Source organism: Vigna angularis, chromosome 1 (genome assembly GCF_016808095.1).
Source record: "Vigna angularis cultivar LongXiaoDou No.4 chromosome 1, ASM1680809v1, whole genome shotgun sequence".
In the NCBI taxonomy this organism is placed as follows: Eukaryota; Viridiplantae; Streptophyta; class Magnoliopsida; order Fabales; family Fabaceae; genus Vigna; species Vigna angularis.
In genome coordinates, this window is record NC_068970.1 from 48,558,046 (window position 1) to 48,579,453 (window position 21,408).

The following is a 21,408-nucleotide window of genomic DNA, read 5'->3' on the forward strand; positions in this document are numbered from 1 at the left end:
AAGAAGAGTTGGTTACGTAAATGGTGTGCAAGAGAGAGAAGAAGGGGAGGGGAGTGGTTACGTAACTTTGGTGTGAGGAAGAAATTGTTTGGTTTGAAAAGTGAAATAAAGTGGGAAGTGGAGAAAAAGAAAGAAGTGAAAGGTTATGTAAATGAAAAAAAAAGAGAGCGAAAGAGAGTTTGGTAAAAAAGGGTGGTTCCATGTGGGACCTACCTTGGAAGTGAGAGAAAATGTAATTTAATGGTCTTGGGGCCTACTTGAAAAGGTAGATGTAGAAGGGAGTGTGTTTAGAGTAAAAAGGGGGTGTTTTCTTTGATGCTGGGAATTTAGTAAAAAGTGGGGGTGCACTAGAAATGTTGTTCTAGTTGATGGAAGTGTGAAATTAGTAATTTCACAGGGGTGCGTCAATAGGAAAAATAATTAAATTAATTTATTTAATCATTTCTGATTTTTATTAATTTTTGGTCATTGAATTTGGTTGACTTTGTATATGATTGTGATATGTATATGATTGTGGTGGTGAAGTTGTGAGAGCAAGCATTCTGTCATTTCCTTAGAATTTTTGTCGAATCAATAGTATTCGTATTCCGATACGATAGTGTGTTGAGACTCTGCGGAGACTGAGATTCGAGTGTCACCCTTTCCTCGTGCGCGAGCACTAGAGAGGGTTGGATGTCTCGCCCAATGACTTTGACTCATGTGAGTATAATGCTCGGTGGGTGCGCCTAACTGAAGCTTTTACTCGTAATTCCTTAAGGAGTCGGGGAGATAGGTCTGAAGTTGCGATGGAAGACGACTCGAATCGCCCTGTTTTGCAAAACAGGTTGGGTACGACAAAATTCAAGGAAACAACAGAAGCTTGTGTAAATGATTTGAGTTGTGAGTTTAATATTGCGATATATTGTAATGTTATGACTATGATAGTCTGGGTAGTGATGATCTGAGTTATGAGTTGAATACTAAGATGTGTTGTGACATTATGACTATGTTAGTTTGTGATGCGATGGTATGATGTTAAATCATATACTATGTTATGTTCTTAGTTACTCACCCTTCCTTTTGTGGTTGTGGTTCCACCTACAATGATCATACTTGTACGGGAGTAGATGGCATTGCAGATAAGGTAGGGAAGGAGTAGTGCAGCGAGAGATATGGGATTAGTTGTTGGGAATTTTATTATGTTTAAAGTATTTTTTTATATTTCTGAATAATGGATTTTAATAATTGTAAGTTTTGAATTTTATATTGTAATACGTTCTAACGTTTGATGTTTTATATGCTTCCGCGATTTTATATAAACGTTATAAGCGATGACATTTAAAGTTAGAAAAAAAATTGGTGTAAATTTCGAATTTAATTATTTTCAAGTGGCACTCCGTTAGGGGTGTTACAACCTTCAACAAGAAGAAAGTTCTGAACAGAATCAATAGAAAACAATTCTTCATTCAAATCAAAGGTCCTTTTTACAATGGCTAAGCAAGCTATTTAAAGGAAACAAAACAAGCTCCTAGTTCACGCCTAATGTTATCAATGCCAGTTGTGCAAGGGTGAAGAAACGTGAGTGGCTACATGGGCAACAAGCATGTAACAACACATGGAACGCAAGCTTGGTGCAGCTTCAACCACCGAGCTCAAACCCTCATCTGTTGGGCGCTAGGATTCTTATACTTCAATCAAGTTGCTGGTTCGAATACGTCTCATGTGGGCTTCTAAAGCTTCTTGCTAGACAGTTTGACAATGCCTTTATGCATCCAAGTAGAGATTCCAACATTCCTCCAAGTGAAGATTTGGCTTGCTTCTCCATTCTTGATGTTTCCTTGCTTCTTGATTTATCAAGCTTCTTGGCTAGTTGATCCATGATCTCCTAGCTTTATTAAACCCTACAAAACACATATAAACATATTAAAGAGAATCCTTCTAAGACATAGAGAAAGAAAATTAAGAAAGAGTCTTTAAAAGTTCTTCACTTCCCTTTCTTAGCCTTAGCTTAAGTTGATACTCCTTTGAATGGAATGCCCTAATTGGGTTTCCATCAAGATCTTTCATAAATTTTCAGAAGTTCATTGTATTGACTTCATATCCTCTCTACAGTAATTTTTTGTCTTGTAATCTGTTAGAATTGATGGACTTTGTTTCTCAACACCAAGAGAGGGGTGAATTGGTGTTTTATAAAAACTTTCACTTTTTAAATCTTTTCGCAAACTATAAGGTTCTTGAAATCTTTCTTGTGCAGTACGCAAATATGTGTGCAATGAAACTGTATGTGTATATGCAATGACTATGAAATTGTAAAGAGATAAAGGAGAGAAAAACAAACACAATTTTTATACTAGTTCGGCCTCAATGCATACATCCAGTTACCCTCCCAATCAACCTTAGATCAGAGAGTAATTCACTATAATGATCAGAGTATTACAGCCAAGGCTTTACAAAGCAATTCTCAAATGTAAACACCTCACAAACTCTCAATCAAATAAAGAAACAACAACACCTACCAACATAGAACAACCCGTCTCTGTTGCAACAAACCCTTTGAGATATCCCTTCTCAAAGTCAAGAGCACACCACTCTTCTTCCTAAGGATCACATATAGGGAAACATCAAATCCAAGATTGCAAGTCTTCTCTCCTGATCAATCAAGATGCACCTTCAGATGTGCTAAAGCGATCAATCAATGTAGCCTAGTAAATTGCTTCTAAAGAATGCTTCAAGATTATCCAATTCTTCTCGTTCTTGATTCTTGGAGCTTTTGAGTAATTTGTAAAACCTCTCAAATGAAATAATTCAGATATGAAAATTTAAGTATGATCAACCGTTTTAAATTTTCAAACAATGCGTCAACATATAGGTTATATCAGTTCTGAAGCAAAGCAATCGATTACGAAACTTATGTAATCAGTTACATTAAACAGATGTAATAGAATTACAACAAACTTAGCTCTTAATTGAATACACAATTAATGTAATCGATTCTCATTAAATGTTGGTCAAACACATTTAAAAATATGATCATTATAACAGTTATGACTAGCAACAAATCAGTTTTCAAACATAACATACTTAATTGAATGCACAAAGCATATAATTGATTAAGTTCCAACACTTAACGGAATTTTGGAAACTTTTCTTTCCAAAGACTCATCACAGCACATTTGAAAATGATATATACAAACACACAAGTTTTAATAGATTTAACAACTAATGTAATCGATTCAAACTAGTTGTTTTGCCACAATTCAAAACCATAAGTTGTCTGATGACCTTAGTTAATTACTACAACAATGTAATCAATTTTGTCATTCAAATATGTTTTTTGTGCATGTATTCATAACATAGAATCATACATTGTGCATACACAGTGTTGAGAGGGTCGCACCTCACACAAAAATTGATTGCATAAAAGAATGCAGTATAGTACTAGGAAGTGACTCCTAGGTCATCTCTCAAGGACCAAATGTGGTTCAGTCTCAGATTAACACGAAGTGGGGGGTTGATCATTTTTGGTTGCGGATGAAATTTAAACACGACTGAATTAAAAACGTTGAAATAAATTTTAACGACAGTAAAGCCAAACGACAAAAGATAGTAAAATCAGAAAGCGAAAAATTCATCAGGATTCGAAAATAAAATGCTGAAACAAATAACGCGCAGAAAATGTAATAGCAGCCTAATTGAAATTTACCGAATGAACTTAAACATTAAATGCAAAAGTAAAAGCAACAATAAAAACAAACAATAAAAACAACACTTGAAAATAAAATGAACAATAAAGTGCAATAGTTAAAAATATTTAGCTAAAAGAAATGCGTCAATCCTTCTTAAATGCCACCGAGTGTGCTCTTCCTATTTCTCAATTAAAACTCAAAAAAAACCTCTAAAATAAATTCAGCACTTCATAAATAAAAGCGTAACACTATGTCCTAAAATTGAAAACGTCACTGTTTGTAGAGAAAGCAAAATGAATGTCCATAAAATCACCGTGCAGTTCCAAAAATAAACCATCATGAACAGCTTGAAGGCTATAAATAAGAAGACAATGTATCCACTGCTGTAAGCTTGCAACGTATGAGCTCTGAGATAATAAAAGGCATATTGTAATCATCTAAAAGAAGCACGGAAACAACACAAAAGAAAATTGCACGAATAATAAAGCACTGTGATTAATACAACTACTTCAATCTAAATGTTTTCCAATATATATAATATAAGAAACAGGTTTTTTTTTGTTCATGCGTGAAGGAAGAAAAAGAAAACCAAATCGTTGTGCTGCACCGCTTCATTCAATGCTTGCTGGAAGTGATCCTTCAACCGTAGCCCTCCATCCTCCAAAGTGAGAAAGAATCCCCTCCCTCTGGCGGCTCCAACACGTCCCACAAATATGGGTCAAATCACCCCTCTTATTTCCAGCTTCCAGGACCTATTCCGCGTGAATCCAAGCCCCTGCTGCCTTTGGTGGACTCTTCCGTAAATCCTCAATTCCCTTCGTTGCTGGACCAAGGCCGTATCTGTCGCTTCTTCTTCCGAGCTTGCTGGACTTTCTTCTTCATGTTGCTGGACGTGCACCCTTCTCCAATCAAGCCAGCTGGATGCTCATGTGCACAAGGGCTGGACGCGTCAGCTACTGGACGCTGCTGGACTTCACGTGGACCAGCCCACTTTTCCCCAAAATAAAAATCACACTTGTGCATTCCTCCCATGCCTTGCTGGTCTGCTCTTCTTTGCTCATGGGTCGTGTTGCTGCTGTCCGCGTGAAGATAGCTGGGAGGATGAAGTCCGCTGCTGTTGGGCCATGTGCTGATGTGTGCACCCAAAATTCAATCCGTGCACCTCCCTTGTCGGACCACTTCTGGACTTAAATTTGCTGGATGTCACTCCCAAGCTGCTGCCAAGTTGGACCAGAATTTTTGTTGCACCTCCCTTTCTTCTCCCAAGCACCACGTCTTCATCTAGACATTCCGGCTCATCCGTTTGCACCCCCTTAATTGAAATTCACACATCCTCAATCATTTTAACTTAAATTATAACTGATGTGGCATTTTCTTTTCACCTCCAAATGTCCCAAATATTATCCAACAATTTCCCTACAATTAATAATGCAAATAATTAGCTCAAATAATTCAAATTAATTAAAATAAGATTTTTTTGTCAAATTAAGCACAATTAGCAAAAACGGAAAAATACCGGACATTTAAACACAATTCTCTGATTAATTCTAGCACACTAAACTAAGTGAAGTCAAGAAAATATTGACTCATCACACAGATATAATCACATCACATAAACACGATAGTATGCAGTCACATTAGTATGTTCAACATATGCATTTATCACATTTTATGCAATTTAAAATCAGTATATGAATTGATATAACACATAGAAACTCCTTTATGTTGTGACTTGACAACATTCATGTGTTGTTATTATCAGTGTGTTGTCATCATCAAAAACCAACATAACAGGGATTGGGTTCACCTATCACATATGCTCCCCCTATCAACAATCTCCCCCTTTTTTGCTGATGTATATCCATGATTAATAAATCAACCATGATGTACACAGTATATAAACAAAAAATTGTTTCACATAGTTCCAAAAATAAACATATAGACAGATATATGTCATTACATTCAACTATCTCATACAAGTTCAATTATTTCTCCCCCTTTTGGCATTAGCAAAAAAGAATTCGTAGCACAAAATAATTGAAAACTCAGAGATATTGAGACATGACAAAGATGCATCAGTATATATAAACAAACAAAAATGACGTTCCCCCTGTCAGCAATATTCACTTCACATGATTCAAAATTCTTTCTACTTTAATATGTGAACAGATTATATAACAGAATACAAAATTCCCCCTATCATTATGCATATCCTATTTCAGTATGAGATTTGTATGATAGAGATATTACAGAGTATGTATTATCAAACACAGTTTCAAGCAATGTATCATGGAATATGACAGATATCAGAGTAATGCAGATACAGCTTGAAGCTATCATAGATAATTTTAACCATTCATAATCTCAATTTGATACACAGCGGATTAAAACCAATGAGATTTATGATTAATTCTCACAAATATGATCATAAAACAATGATTCACAATAAGTAATTTGATGGTTAGAAACTTGAAACCAAATTTTGTGAAACACAATCGATTTTATCTCTCTTGTAATCGATTCAATGCAATAGACTATTGTTGAATTTTCTTTTCAACTTAGTGTACAATCAATCGACTAATATCACATGCATAATCCTTTCATCTCATCTAGATAAAGCGTTAGATCATATGTAGTAAAATTGATAAAGAATCATTAACTCAGATTAAGTATGAATATGCAATTGTAATGATGTAACCATGAACAGTTCAATTACTATCATACAAGTGATAAAATCATATTCAATCAAAATAATCACCATTCACAGTTCATTGATTGATTACCAAAAGCATAATTTCATTTCATTTAATATTAAGGGATGATTATAACTAGAGCAATAAGATATCGCTTAAAAAACTGGAAAAAAAAACAAACAATAACCGAAACACAAGCGATTTTGATTCAAGTTTATCTATGCCTACGATCTTTTCTTATTTTTATTTTTCTTCATATCACAAATCAGCAAGTCACCATCATCATCATCGCTTTCATCTGCCTCACTCTCCTTTTCACTCTCTTCATCTTCTTCATTCTCGTCATCAAGTTCATCCATTTGTAACTTTTCCTTGATAACATTTACATCTTGACTGATGGTTTGACAGAGAATGGTTAAGGAGTGTATCTGCCTCACCTTATGCTTTTCGAAGCTTTTCGAATTCAAAGAGAGGTCTGTAGGGTGCTGATGATGAACCTGCAACTTCTTATTCTTCCCCAGCATATTCATCTTTAAACATCCAACCATCTGGATCGTGTTGGAGTCCCATGTGATGTAGTGTAGATTTATCAATCAAATTACTTTTCCCATAGGATTCACTGGACTCATTTACGCATTATACACCGAAATGAATCAGTAGTTTAGAAATGAATCAGTAGTTTAGAAATGAATACACAGTAAGGTAGGCTAGCAGATTCAAGCCTAGTGACTTTAAGCATGTTTTCAGATACAGCAGATGTCCAATCAACTTGGATATTCTCTTTGAGAGCTTTCAGAAGGCATAAGTCCTCAGTTGATGCCTGTGCATGATTGCTTCCTTTTGGCATCAGAATCCAAGAGATGATGAAGGCACACAGACGGTCATCTTTCTTCATTCCGTTTTTTCTGTATTAATCCCTCACTTAATCTGGATTTCTTAAACAATCTTGATATACTATGAACTTGTGAAAATCTTCCATGCCCAGGTGACATTGCTCACCTCCTAATCGAAAGCCTACGATTTCTGTCCAAACTTCATTCGTTAACATTATGTCAATACCTTTTACTCTAAAACAAAGTGTTCCATCTTTGAACTTTAAATTGGAGTAGAAAACTTTCACCAACTCTGGATACCAAGGGTCGGCCATTTCCACGAATGTTTTCAGACCTTATTGGCTGAGCCACTCTGGAAAGTTAAATCCCTCTCTTCTGAAAAACTTCAACTTCAGATATTTGTGAGAAATGAACTTCCTCATTTTCCAATTGTCCACAAAGTTTATTTGTGCATTGTCATTGCTAATACACCCATCAAGATTAGCACCCCGATACATAATCTTCTTTCTGGAAGTCTTTATCCTCTTCCTTTGAGTTGATGAAGATGCCATGACCAAGAGTATATAAAGAGATGAAACTTTCCAAATAACCCAAGAGAGTAAAAGTGTAGAATTTGCAAAGAAAGTGTGAGTGACATATTGCTTAGTTTAGGTTTTATAAACCAAGATTTAAAATTTGGAGGGAACCCCAAAATTTGAGTTTTCGCGCTAGTCAATACAATCGGTTTTACAGATCACACATTCAATTTTGTATCAAGACCATTTAAAATTTCAGAAGAAGAAAACCCAAATGAAACATTTTAATCGATTTTATTAATCTTGGAATCGATTTAGTTTTGTATCACAGTTTCATTCAAAGCAGAGAAACACACAGAGTCTAATCGATTTCACTAATAAAGTAATCGGTTAAAATTCGTGAATCCAGTTTTTCAATCAAATTTATCACACAGACAAGCACACATCATTTATACACACAACATACACTCACAAACAAATATAGTGATGTATGAATGCATGAAACAATATTAGATGGTACCACACAATGTTACTCAAGAATTTTTGATATATTCCTTTTGCATTTCATCCTTGAGCACTCGTCTACTATATGATCAGCTTACTTTCCTGCAAAATATTCAAATGGTTTTGTTGCAGGTACCCAAATAATCTTAGGTCCTTTTTTGTTAGTGTTTAGATCGTTGATAGGGGGAGCACTGGTGTTGCTTAACTCAATCTCAGAAATATATGTGTTTTTGATTATGACAACACATAATTAATAACACATGTATATTATGTGTTACATGTTCTATGTTTTAATAACACATAATTAATAACACATATATATATTCACCCCATACATATTGCAAAACAGCAGTTTTAAGTCGATTACATTACGGGATGAATCGATTAAAACTCGTGTGTTTGCACAAAATCTTATCAAGTGTGATGTGAGATTTTTCAAGAAGAAAAGTTTTCAAAAATGTGCTAAGTATTGTTGCTTAATCGATTGCATGTGATTTGTATTCCACTAAGTTGGTTGATGTTTTGAAAAACTCTTAAATGCTTGTCACAACTAACATAACAGTCATAATTTTAATTGTGTTGATTAAGCATTAAATGATAGTCGATTGCATTAATTATACATTCAATTAATTGATGTGATTGTTGCTAAACTGTTATGACTGAATGGTGTATTCGATTAAGTTAGTAGCAAAGTCGATTAAAATGTGTTTGATATGTGTCTAACTATAAATTGACGTAGTTTTGAATTCTTTAAGAACTTTTGTGATTCTAATACTTTCATATTTTTTACAAAACGTTGTGTGGTCTTACAGAGAAGGGAAAAGCTCCAAGAATCAAGATTGACCGTGGTGATCAAGGATTCTCATATTTGTTGAGGAGCAAGACTAGATGTGTTTCAAACGTCTGATCAATTTGCACATTTGGGTGTTTACTGTGTGATCAGGATTTACAATCTTTTGAAGATTGGTTTGGTTTTCCTGTTGTGATTACAGGAAGAAGAACGATGGTGTTCTTGACTTTGAGGGTGCCTCAAAGTGTTAGACAACAAAAGAGGGTGTTCTTGTTGTTGGTCTTGTTGTTTACTGCCTATATTAGATTAAAGGGTTAGAGATGTGTTTTATATTTTTGACGTGAGGTCTCTATAAAAACCTTGTTGTAAAACCCTTGATCTCTATAGTGCATTCGCTTTTTGTGGTTGGAAGGACACTAGATGTAGGCTTGGTCGAACCAGTATAAAAACACAGCGTTTGAATTTTCTGATCCCTACTCTCTTTTATTCATTCGATTAAGTTCTTTGCATATTAGATTAAGTTTCCGCTTCATTGTAAATCATTTACCTTGCGATTCAAGAAAAGTGTAAAGGCATCACATTTTGTGAAAAAAGATTTTAAAAGCTTTTGTTTTTACATTTTAAAAGCTTTTGTTTTTACTCTTCTATGTGACCTCAATACAACATCCAAATTCTCTCTACCAAGTGTGAATTTTGCTAAAGTACTGGTCATATATTTTTTCAATGAGCATGCCAATTAACACAATCCTTTTCTACAATCTTAATTTCAGTTTTAACATTGTTAGCATATTGTACAGCAAGATCAAGTTCCTTTTTAAGTTTATCATTATCATCCACAAGGTTACTAATTCGATATTCAAAGTCCTTTCTTTCAGAGTTTAATCGATTAACCTTGTACTGTAGCCTCATTGCTTCAGCATGTAGTTCTTGAAATGCGTCTAGCAGCATAGCATACTTGACTTTAACTGGCTCAGTCTCGAAATCGCTATCACTACTTTCAAAGCATACAGAAACAGTCATGAAGCACAAATTTGTTTCCTCCTCTAAACTCTGATCATCATCGTTGGATGAATCACCATCACTGTTCTCCCAGGCAATGTAATCCTTCCTCTACTTACTTTTTCTCATGTCCTAAGGATACTTTGCATTATCTTTTTGTTTGTTTTTCAGTTTTAGACACTATGGCTTGATGTGACATCTTTTCCACACTCATAACAAGTAACAATGTTGATCTTTGAGTTCCTTCTGCCTCCTTTGGAGTTACCTGCAAATTCAGTTGCACCATGTCTATTTTTCATAAATTTGGTAAATTTCTTTACCATCATGTTCATAACCTCTTTTTCTGAGATGTCTACATCTGAGTCAGCATCAGATTCAACCTTTCTGGAGGTATTCTTGCTGGTAGCTTTGACTGCAATGGATTGTTTCTGTTCAATCTCCTCTTCTTCTTTCAATATACCAAGCTTGAGCTCGTGTTCCCTGAGCTTACCAAACAATGTACCCATATTCATGTTAGTTAAATCTTTAGATTCAGATGTGGTTGTTACCTACCTTTGGCTTCCAACTCCTGTTAAGACTCTTTAAGATCTTGATGTTGATTCCCTCCTTCTCAAAAGCTTTGCCGAGAGCCATCAAGTGATTGACAATGTGAGTAAACCTCTTCTGCATGTCATATATGGTATCTCCAGTCTTCATCCTGAACCCTCCGTACTCTTGTACCAAGGAGTTATTTCTTGCTCTCTTTACCTCATTCATGCCTTCATGTGTAACTTCAAGTACTTCCCACATCTCTTTGGCACTTTTGCATTGAGAAACCCTGAAAAACTCATCCATAATAAGAGCATAAGCAATAACATTCCTAACTTTAACATCATATTGTGCTCTTCTATTTTCCTCTTGACTCCACTCAGAAAAAATTTTCAAAACAGATTTTCCATTAATCACTTGAGTGGGTTCAAAGGGATCATTAAGAACCGCATCCCACACACCTTTGTCCACTGACTCAATAAATATTTGCATTTTGATTTTCCAAAAACCATAATTTTCACCAGTAAATAGAGGTGGACTATTTGTGGATGCACCTTCGCCGAAGGTTTGAGAAATTAAAGTCATTTCAGGATCGAGTAATCGATTATTCAAAAAGAGTAATCGATTTGTTTTTCAAATAACTTTTGAAAATCAGCTCTGATTAAACAATACATGTATATGCAATGATAATGAAAATGTAAAGAGATAAAGGAGAGAAAAACAAACACAATTTTTATATTGGTTCGGCCTCAATGCCTACATCAAGTCACCCTTCCAATCCACCTTAGATCGGAGAGTAATTCGCTATAATGATCAGAGTATTATAGCTAAGGCTTTACAGAGCAACTCTCAAATGTAAACACCTCATAAACTCTCAATCAAATATAGAAACAACAACACCTGCCAACACACAACAACCCGTCCATGTTGCAGCAAACCCTTTGAGATATCCCCTTTCAAAATCAAGAGCACACCACTCTTCTTCCTAAAGATCACGTACAGGGAAACAGATAATCCAAGATTGCAAGTCTTCTCTCCTGATCAACCAAGATGCACTTTTAAATGTACTAAAGCGATCAGTCAATGTAGCCTAGTAAATTGCTTCTCAAGAATGCTTCAAGATGATCTAATTCTTCTCGTTCTTGATTCTTGGAGCTTTTGAGTAATCTGTAAAACCTCTCAAATGAAATCAATCAAATATGAAAATGTAAGTATGATCAATCGTTTTAGATTTTCAAACAATGCGTCAATATATAGCTTATATCAGTCCTGACGCAAAGCAATCGATTACTAAACTTATGTAATCAGTTACATTAAACAGATGTAACATAATTACAACAAACTTAGCTCTTAATTGAATACACAATTAATGTAATCGATTCTCATTAAATGCTAGTCAAACACATTTAAAAATATGACCGTTATAGCAGCTATGACTAGCAAGAAATCAGTTTTCAAACATAACATACTTAATTGAATACACAAAGCATATAAATGATTAAGCTTCAACACTTAAGAGAATTTTAAAAACTTTTTCTTTCCAAAGACTCATCACAGCATATTTGAAAATGATATATGCAGACACACGAGTTTTAATTGATTCAACAACTAATGTAATCGATTCAAACTAGTTGTTTTGTCACAGTTCAAAACCATAAGTTGTTTGATGACCTTAGTTAATCACTACAACATTGTAATCGATTTTGTCATTCAGATATGTTTTTTGTGCATGTGGTATTCATAACACAGAATCATACATTATGCATACACAAATATAATCACATCATAAACACGATAGTATGCAATCACATTAGTATGTTCAACATATGCATTTATCACACATTTTATGCAATTTCAAATCAGCATATGTATTGATATAACACATAGAAACTCCTTTGTGTTATGACTTGACAACATTCATGTGTTGTTATTATCAATGTGTTGTCATCATCAAAAACCAACATAATAGGGATTGAGTTCAGCTATCACATGTGCTCCGCCTATCAACATAATCTTTCAAAAACACTTTGTTATTTTAGATTCAGAAATAAATTCAAACACTCGTAAGTTTAACTCAATGGAGTTAAACATTCTACTCATTTGGACTAATGTTGATATGAGGAGTGGTGAAACTTGTTTAACCAATTGGTTAGCTTGTAAACCAAGAAATGTTAAACTCATACGTAATCTTCGTGATTAGTGGAACCCCTTAAAGAATTTTAAGAAAAAATTAAACATAACTTAGTTTAGAGCGAGCTAATATAAAAACGAAGTGTACTTTAGTACTTTTATTTTTAAAAGTTTTCCCTTCAACACTCTTTGTTAACTTAAGTATTTAAGTATTGTTAAAAATAATATTAAACACTATTTGCAAAAGCTTTTAAAACACTATTTAAATCTCTTTTTCTAATGTGTTTCACTAAATAAGCTTAAAAAATTCAAATAAAAATGTTCATTCTTTATACTTCACTCTCCATTCATTTTCAACCTAAAATGATCAAACAAAGTGTAATATACAGTTTATTTATCAACTATTCAAGTTTTATTTTATCAACAAGTAAAAGCATATCTAATTGAAGTACAACAACAAATATAAATTAGTTTATCAAATTTTTGAACGACAGACTACCAAATCACCGTTTTAATCTGATAACTCTCATGTTAATATATTTTTATGTTTCAAAACACAGCAATCAAGAAAATTCACATAAATATAATATCTACAAATTAAGTCACATCCATATAGTTCAAACTCTATACTTTCTAAGATACTATCAAATTTTAATCCATAGACACAAAGAAGAACTTAAAATCTTCAAAAAGTTATACAGATTTCTCAAAATTCTAAACAAAAGTTGAAGAAAATATATTTTAAAAATGTTATTTTTATAAAATATATATAGTTTGCATAAGTATTGTTTTATGTATAAGTATTATTAATTTTCCCAATAAAACATTTAAATTTAAATATAAAAAAACTAAAATCATATATTTTTAAAAATCGAAAGTGAGTTCATCAATTTAAAGTATTATAATTAAAAACAAGTTTAAAATAATTCAAGAATAAAAAACCTGTTCCTTTCTTGATCAAACATTCCAAATACTTTGTCTTTCTAAATATCCAAATCATAAAAAGGTGCTAAAAGGAAGATTCCCACCGTCCACCTTCTTGTTTTCAACACGTGGTTCACACCTCATTCTCAAATATTTAACATCACATTCTTCAACGTTCATAAACAGTCCAAGTTCTTTAATTTTCTCACACCTTCATTTTCACCTCCCGACAACAATGGCTTCATTGAATCCTGCAAGCTCTTTCTGTAGCTACCGCAAGTTTCCCTCCAAAGCCAACAATGGTAGAAGCAGCTTTTCCTCTTTCCCTCGCATTAAGTTCTGTCAGAAGCACCACGATGATGTTCCCACCGACCAAATCCACCGAAGGTTATTCACTCTCTCGCTTTTCTTACTCTTTTCTTTTGATTATTCATAACCATCTTATGAAATTTATTCACATTCAATTTTGTTTTTCTATATTGAAGAGAAATCATTTTGAGAAGCAGTGAAATGGCGACCATTGGTGCTATCTTCAACTTCAGGTACCTCTCCTCTGTTTTGAGAGAAGTTTCAATTTTCTTAATCTAAATTTAATCCAGGATTTGATTTTGTTAATGGGTGTTGAGACCCTTTTGGTTTTCAGTTTTGGTTTTGCTTTATGCTGGAAATGGGTGGTCGTTAAAAAGTAGAATTTGGTATGGGTTGAGTGTTTTGGTGGCGCTCTCTATCAGATATCTATATGTTCTTCTGTTCAGTTAGTTGTTTCCAGATTTGTTTCTTATGCTGTTGTTGTGTTTTAGTGTCCCTCCTCTGTGTATATAAGTCCTCTGCTGGACTGAGTTTTTATCAAGTCTTATTTAATCAAATAAAACTGTTTTCTTCTTCTTTCATGATGGTAATATGGAATCAGCAGAAATCGTCCTTCTCCTTCTGTGATTAACACTCTGATTTGCTTTATCTAAAACAGTGGCAAAAAACCTGATTATCTTGGAGTGCAGAAAAACCCACCAGCATTAGCTCTGTGTCCAGCAACTAAGAATTGTGTATCAACCTCTGAGAATATCAGTGATCGCACACATTATGCTCCTCCTTGGTAAAACTCCTCTTTTCCTCATTTTAATTTTAGTTTTGGTTTTATGGGATTCTATGAATATGTGAAGTAAATGCAATGTTTTATTTTTTTACTGATTATGTTCTCATAACGAGAGTAATTATTTATGTATGTGTTACCAGGATTAAAAAAATATGGTTAAATTATTTTCATAAAGTTCTAACCTATTTTCACAACCTATGAAAATCTTATCGAAATAATGAAAACAACTTATAAAGATATCATAAGTTATTTTAAATACCATGACTTGCAAAAATACTTATAAGTCTAACAAAGTCTTTTCAAACATGTTGAAAGTTGAAGTATTTTCATTACGTTGTTTTTGAGTCTTCGGGTAAGTATCAAGTGGTGTCAAATTTAGGTATTGAGGAGAATCTGGTAAACCAAATTTAGGAGATAACTTGTGAAGATTTTTTTATTTATTTTTTGGATTTAGTTCAAAAGGATGTTATGGAATATTCGTGAGAATCAAGTTGCAATAGGAAAGTGCACTTTGAACAATTTATCACAATTTAAACCACCTGAAAATTGTGCAACTGGCGGCTTTGGACTATTGACTGTTAAACAATGTTTACTTGACAGAAGAATTGGATTACTGGTCACACAAATATTGGCCGGTGAAGTTGTACAATCTTTACTTTTACTATTTATTTGACAAAAGAAACTTTTCTCTAGCTTGGTCTTTGTATTATTGAGTATGGTCCCACCAAATTCCTAACTTTATTATTGGAGATAGATGAATCATGATGTCACTTTGTTTTAGTTTGTTTCCTTCTTTTTCAGGAACTATAATCCTGAAGGCAGGAAAAATCATGTGAGCAGAGAGGAAGCCATGGAGGAACTGATAGACGTGGTAAAAAAAATCTAGCTGAACTGAAGCATTGAATTATATCACTGGATTGCAATTGTTCTTTCCCTTCCCTCACTCTGTCAACATTCATTATAATTTATAAAAATTATCAGACTAGGGTTAGTAGTACACTTTGCAACACAGTCTTTCTATTGCAATTTCTTTTCTGTTATTGTTTAAAATTTATTGAAAATTATAGTCACAAAAGAAACTTTAGGAGGGTAACCTACATAATTGGGTGGCTTTTAATAAATTTTTACTAATAATGAAGAGTTATTTAAAAGAGCGTTCAAGATCCTTCTTTAACTGATGTAGTCAAATCAAAATATTTGAGTCGAGATAACCCTTATTGCTAGTCTGTTTTGTTGGATCAAATCAGATCTAAACTTTAATTATAGTGCTAACCTTTTTCTAGTTTGTTATATATAATTGGGTTGTAAAAGCTGGATATTTGCACTTTTTCAATCATTTATGCTAAAAACCAGCTCCCCGTAATTTTTACAGATTGAGTCAACAACACCAGACAAATTTACACCAAGAATAGTTGAAAGAAAAGAAGACTATATCCGTGTGGAGTATCAAAGCTCAATCTTGGGGGTATGCGTAACTTATATCTAAGGAAACTCCTCATGAAAAAAAAATAGTCATTTTATATATTTTAGTTGATATCATCAACCATCTCTAATTTCCTCTTTTTTTTGTGTCATGTTCTAACAGTTTGTGGATGATGTCGAGTTCTGGTTTCGACCAGGCAAGGGTTATACTGTGGAGTATCGATCTGCATCTCGAGTGGGAAACTTTGATTTTGATCTGAATAGGAAAAGAATAAAGGTATGGTATAAGTCCTTTCTCTATAGTTGCATAAAGAAATTATTGGTTTGCAGGGAAAAACCTTTTTCCCTCATATCATGTCTTGACACTTGTTAAAGTTTTTTATATGATTCACTAAATTTGTGTCTAAATGATTTTCTTTCTTTTTGTAAATTAGTCACACTTTAACTGAAGGTAAATTTAGTTAACTGTGCTTTGGTCAGAAATAAATTGACATTTTTTAGATGGTAGAGAAAAAGAATATTTTTCAGATGGATGCAAATCCTTACCTTAAACATTTTTGTGATGAAAACATCTTGGTTGCTGTCAGGCACTGCGACAAGAGTTGGAGAAGAAAGGATGGGCATCTCAGGACACAATATGATGAATAAACTAAGGCCAAAGTCATATTATCGTCATCATCTAAGAAAACATTATTTCACACCTTGTGACCTTCTATACTTTAGTAATTGAAAAAAATCTCACAAGATCATCAATGAAAGCAATATTTTATTTGATGATTAGAATTGGGGAAATCATTGAAAATAGTACTCCAAACTCTCGGGGAAGGAATGGAACGAAGATGTAGATCCATATCTTCTTGAAGTTCATTAACTTGTCAACTTGTTTTCAGTGAATCATTCTTGTTTCAAGAATTTGATTTGTTGTGGAAAGTTTGTCTTTGCTTCTTCTTGTATTAGAAGTGACCTTTGTAGAGTGTGTGAGAAACACCGAATTAATCACAGCATCCTTAGTACATAACACACACCTCACAAAAAAAGTCTCTATATTTATCTGTAATTATAGTTGTGTTTTTTATGACAATTTTACAACTCCAATGGTAATGTATTTATACTAGTCTATAGAAGGAATGGAAGCCACGTATTAAATGTAGGTATTATTCTAACTTTGAGCATATAAATATGTAGGCATCTTATCCTTTGGCTTTCTTGCAGTTACATATAGTTGAATTTATTCAACAATTCTTCCTCTTTAATTACATATTGAAATTTATCATCTTAGAGCCATTCCAATAATGTCTTTACACAATTTCAGCTTTTCTCGAGTAACTATTTTGGTAAACATGTTTATTGCATTATTATCAATTGTGATCTTCACCAAACTCAACATTTATTTTGAGCTCGCATATCGTGTATCCATTGATAGTGAACATTGGTGTGTTTTATGTGAGAATGGTATATTGAATTCTTACTTGAGTCTAAAACATTTTTTATTTACTACCTGATAGGACCTTAAAGGTCTATTTAAGGACGAAGGGAATTAAAAACAAGACATAATGGTTAGGATGGGGAAGTTAGTTAGGCGGTTTTGGTAGGTGGGTTTGAATTAGGAGCTAGTTATATAAGGGGGAAGAGTGTCTCGGAGGTAGAACTGTCAAGTCAGCTCCATTAACAAGATTTGGCCCTAGTCCATGTGGGTTGGGGCCAAAAAAGTCCACAGGGCCAAAAAAAATCTTTTATTGAAAAAGCCCTCAGGGCTAAAAGCCCCCAAAATCCTATGGGTCAGGGTCAGCCCATGGGCCTTTTTTTTACAAAAATTTATGTACAAAAATATAAAATCATCATATCAAACTATATCAAAAATATAATAGAAACTCAATCAATAAAGTCCCATTAAGAAGTATGTGCGCTGTAACACCACATAATATTCACATCCATGCAAGTAAATGGTAAACCAACAAGCAACAGAACTTGATGTTTGAAGTTTTTAAGGCTTCTTCAAACTCTCCTTTAAAAGCCATCTCCAGCTTCAAAATAATGCAATATTAAATCAAGATTAGCTTAAAATGAACTTCCAGCAGTCATAAAATATAAATATTTGCATTATCCATAGAAGTTGAATCCTACACCAAATGCGGGGATATCTTAGAGCATTTAATCTCTTCCCCTATACCAACTTTCAATTTTATTCTTTTGCATTTTCAACTTCTTTGGATATTTTTATGAGGGCATCATAAAATATAAATATTTGCATAGATAAATCATTACAGCAAGAGAATTTCAGGAGGAACCAAAACCCTCCCAAACCATTCTCACTTCAAAAACAATCAAACGCAATTAATCATAGAGTGACTCATTGATTTTTGGAAAGCCCAAATCAGTGACAACATGGAGAAAAGGAAATGAGTGAAAGGGAAGTACCTGAGACAAAGTCAAATGAAACATCTTGCAATATTCCTAAGATGCATCAATACCATTCAAGGAGCAATTTGGTTTTAAAATAACACAACATATACATGTAATGTAGTAACTTCTTTCTCAATGATTAATCTCAACTACTAGACATTTTCATTAAAGTCACTTATATAACACTGCTAATGTACAGATTGAAGTACCTATGCTGAAGTAATTATAGTACATGCCTTCATAACTTGCAACTGTCTCCGGTAGTGCTTCCTTAATTTCAAAGCTCTGCACACAAAAAATTGCGTATTACAATTCCCCAACAACAGCAATTGAGAAAAAAAGTTACAAAAAAGTGAGAAAAGTTGCATGTTGAAGCAAATATTTTGCAGTCTTATCCAACTTTATAGTAAAAACAACCCTATGTGATATTTTTAAGAATTATACTTTTGGGTGTATTTTTAAGGGATAAGCAAACATGATGAGAGCGTTATGTATGTTCTTGGTATTAAGGAAGCTGCGAAGAAGAAGGTACAGTTTGGTTCTTCCAAAGATGGTTTTCAATTTGAAGTTCTAGAATTTGTTAAAGCATGTTCCGTTTTCAGATCCAATTTCTGTTGGATTATAATTAGATTTTTAAAAGTGTTTCTAAATTAGAAGGAGATAAATTGAGTCAACTCATCATACCCACTCTCCCATGAACTCACTCAACATTGAAGAACTATAAATACTTACAATTAGTAACATTACAAATAAATCACTCAAGAAAAAAGAAAAAAAAATCCGGAGAGACTTTGATAAGGGGGCAAGAATAAAACCCCACATGTTTAAGTAATCAGAAAAAATGCATTGCTTTTAGATATAGAAAAGGTTGAAAAGTAATGGAGAGATGATTAACCCAGATTGAGAAATGTAGAGAATAAGTTTATGATAGATGAAAGATGTGTGCATTTGGGAACCCGAGTAAACTGTTCTTAGAACATCACGGTGAAACTAAAAGCACGAGAAGAAGTATTTGAAAGAAAACCTAACCTCGTTCACGATTCTTCTTTCAACCACTCGATCGTTGATATCGTTGCCGCCTATACCACCGTGCGTTGCCGTCAAGTGCTGTGTTGCCGCTGCCTGTACTGCTATGCGCTGCCGTCTCAGTAGATTGTTGTGGAGCTCTTAAAGGTAAACGTTTGTCAAGAAAACAGGATGTCCAGGGTCAACAGAGAAAAATGGGGCTTTGGGACTAGGGGCTAACCCGGCCCTAATTTAATCCCAACCCATTTTCTGGGGTTTTGGGGGCTAGGGGCTCTGGAAAAAGCCCCCTCAAAGGTGGGTCAAACAAAATGGGCCTTAGTGTAGAAAAGGCCAGGGTTGGCCTTGGGGCTTTAAAAAAATTTGACAGCTCTACTCGGAGGAGACATGTTTGTTATTTGACAGGAATATTACATCATGTGTGAAGGAAGAATATCTTACTTAGATGCTACATTTTCTTTGTACCTCAAATATCAATACAGTTTACCATTTGTGTGTTTGTGTGTGCGTTGTGTGGTAACACGAAGGTGTCCTAGGTTTCTTGCTACCAAGAAACTTATCAACTGGTCTAACCTGTCAAATCTCTAAAAGGAGAGAGTTATGCAAGGGAGAATTAGCTCACTAGAAACATTGGTCAGCGAACATGGAAGATCTACGGAAGGAGACTAGAGAAAGTCATCAAGAATTCAAGTATATGATCAAAGTTCTTATGAAGAAAACAAAGAACACAGATAGGAGCTTGGAAGGTAGTTAGAGGTTGGTTAATGGGAAAGAATGGGTAGGAAGGACAAGATGGAGAAGGTGATGGAGGAAAAGAAAGGGGAAATACAGAAAGGTTGGATGAAAGTAGTAAAGTTACCTACTTTTGAAGGGGTAAACCCAGTATGGTGGATATCTACAGTTGAGAAGTTTTTGAGATTCTGAATGTCTCGACCAGGGAAAAGGTAAGACTAGCCTTCATTAGCATGGAGGGTGGACCCAGCCATTGGTTCAAGTATTGGAAAAAAAAGACTAAGAATCCTTCTTGGGAAGAATTAACGGAAGCCTTAATTAGAAGATTTGGAGCAAAGGATAGATGCTCTATGTTTAAAAAATTGTCAACAACGAGGTAGAGAGGGCCAATGGAAGAATATATACAAGAATTTGAGATGTTGGTGACACAGACTACGGAGTTAACAGAGGAACAACTATTAGGGTACTTCTTTGTTGGTTTGCAGGGGGATATTAGGAGCCAAATCAAGCCCCATAATCCCAGGGAGTTGTTAAGGGCTATGAAAGTAGCCAGGGATTTGGAGGAGGTTACAAGAGATTCCATAATGGGAGGAGGAGTAGCCAATAGGAATAATCAATCGACTGGAAGGTGTCAAGGGGAATTGGGGTTGTTTCCAAAATAGAGACATTTAAGGGGGCCACTAATGGAAAAACAGCATATAACGTCACGCGTTTAACGTTTAACCACTAAATAACCAACGTTAAAAAAGATCGATGGCAATTTTGTAAATAAATACAATTATTAAACGTCGTTTAGAATTATAATTCGGCGTAAGACGATATAAAACGTCGAATGTCTCAGCATTAGACGTCAAAAGGCCAGTGAATTCAATAAAAATTTGAGTGGGAGATTGAAAATTCATTCATTTCTTAGCACGCGAGATCCTCTTCTCTGCTCAAACTTTTCTCGAACGAAGTTTGACGACCATCACATGTAATCTTTCTTTCATTTGATACAAATGCATGTTAATTAACTACTTTAGGTATGATTTTCATTTGTTTTCACCGATTATTTTCGTGTTTTTGTCCTTCATAGGCGCATTTTGCTTTCTCTCTCACTGGTGGCAACACTTTATTCCGATGAACCCACCTTTTAAAGATTAGTTTTCGTTTTC

The 21,408-nt window shown here is 34.2% G+C and overlaps 1 protein-coding gene across 1 annotated transcript; it reads left to right on the forward strand.

Moving 5' to 3' along the window:
* The first annotated feature begins 13,744 nt into the window (after nucleotides 1-13,744).
* Nucleotides 13,745-17,114, forward strand: LOC108326773 (uncharacterized). The gene is made up of 7 exons (XM_017560329.2): nucleotides 13,745-13,968; nucleotides 14,067-14,123; nucleotides 14,549-14,674; nucleotides 15,476-15,545; nucleotides 16,047-16,139; nucleotides 16,260-16,373; nucleotides 16,684-17,114. Exons 1-7 carry the CDS (start codon nucleotides 13,817-13,819, stop codon nucleotides 16,735-16,737), a joined length of 666 nt encoding a protein of 221 aa, XP_017415818.2. The 5' UTR covers nucleotides 13,745-13,816; the 3' UTR covers nucleotides 16,738-17,114.
* Nucleotides 17,115-21,408: the final 4,294 nt, after the last annotated feature.

Coding starts and splice junctions, on each gene's coding strand:
- LOC108326773 (XM_017560329.2), top strand. CDS start 13,817: ATGGCTTCATTGAATCCTGCAAGCTCTTTCTGTAGCTACCGCAAGTTT. Junction 13,969..14,066: donor ACCGACCAAATCCACCGAAG/GTTATTCACTCT, acceptor TCTATATTGAAG/AGAAATCATTTTGAGAAGCA. Junction 14,675..15,475: donor ACACATTATGCTCCTCCTTG/GTAAAACTCCTC, acceptor CTTCTTTTTCAG/GAACTATAATCCTGAAGGCA.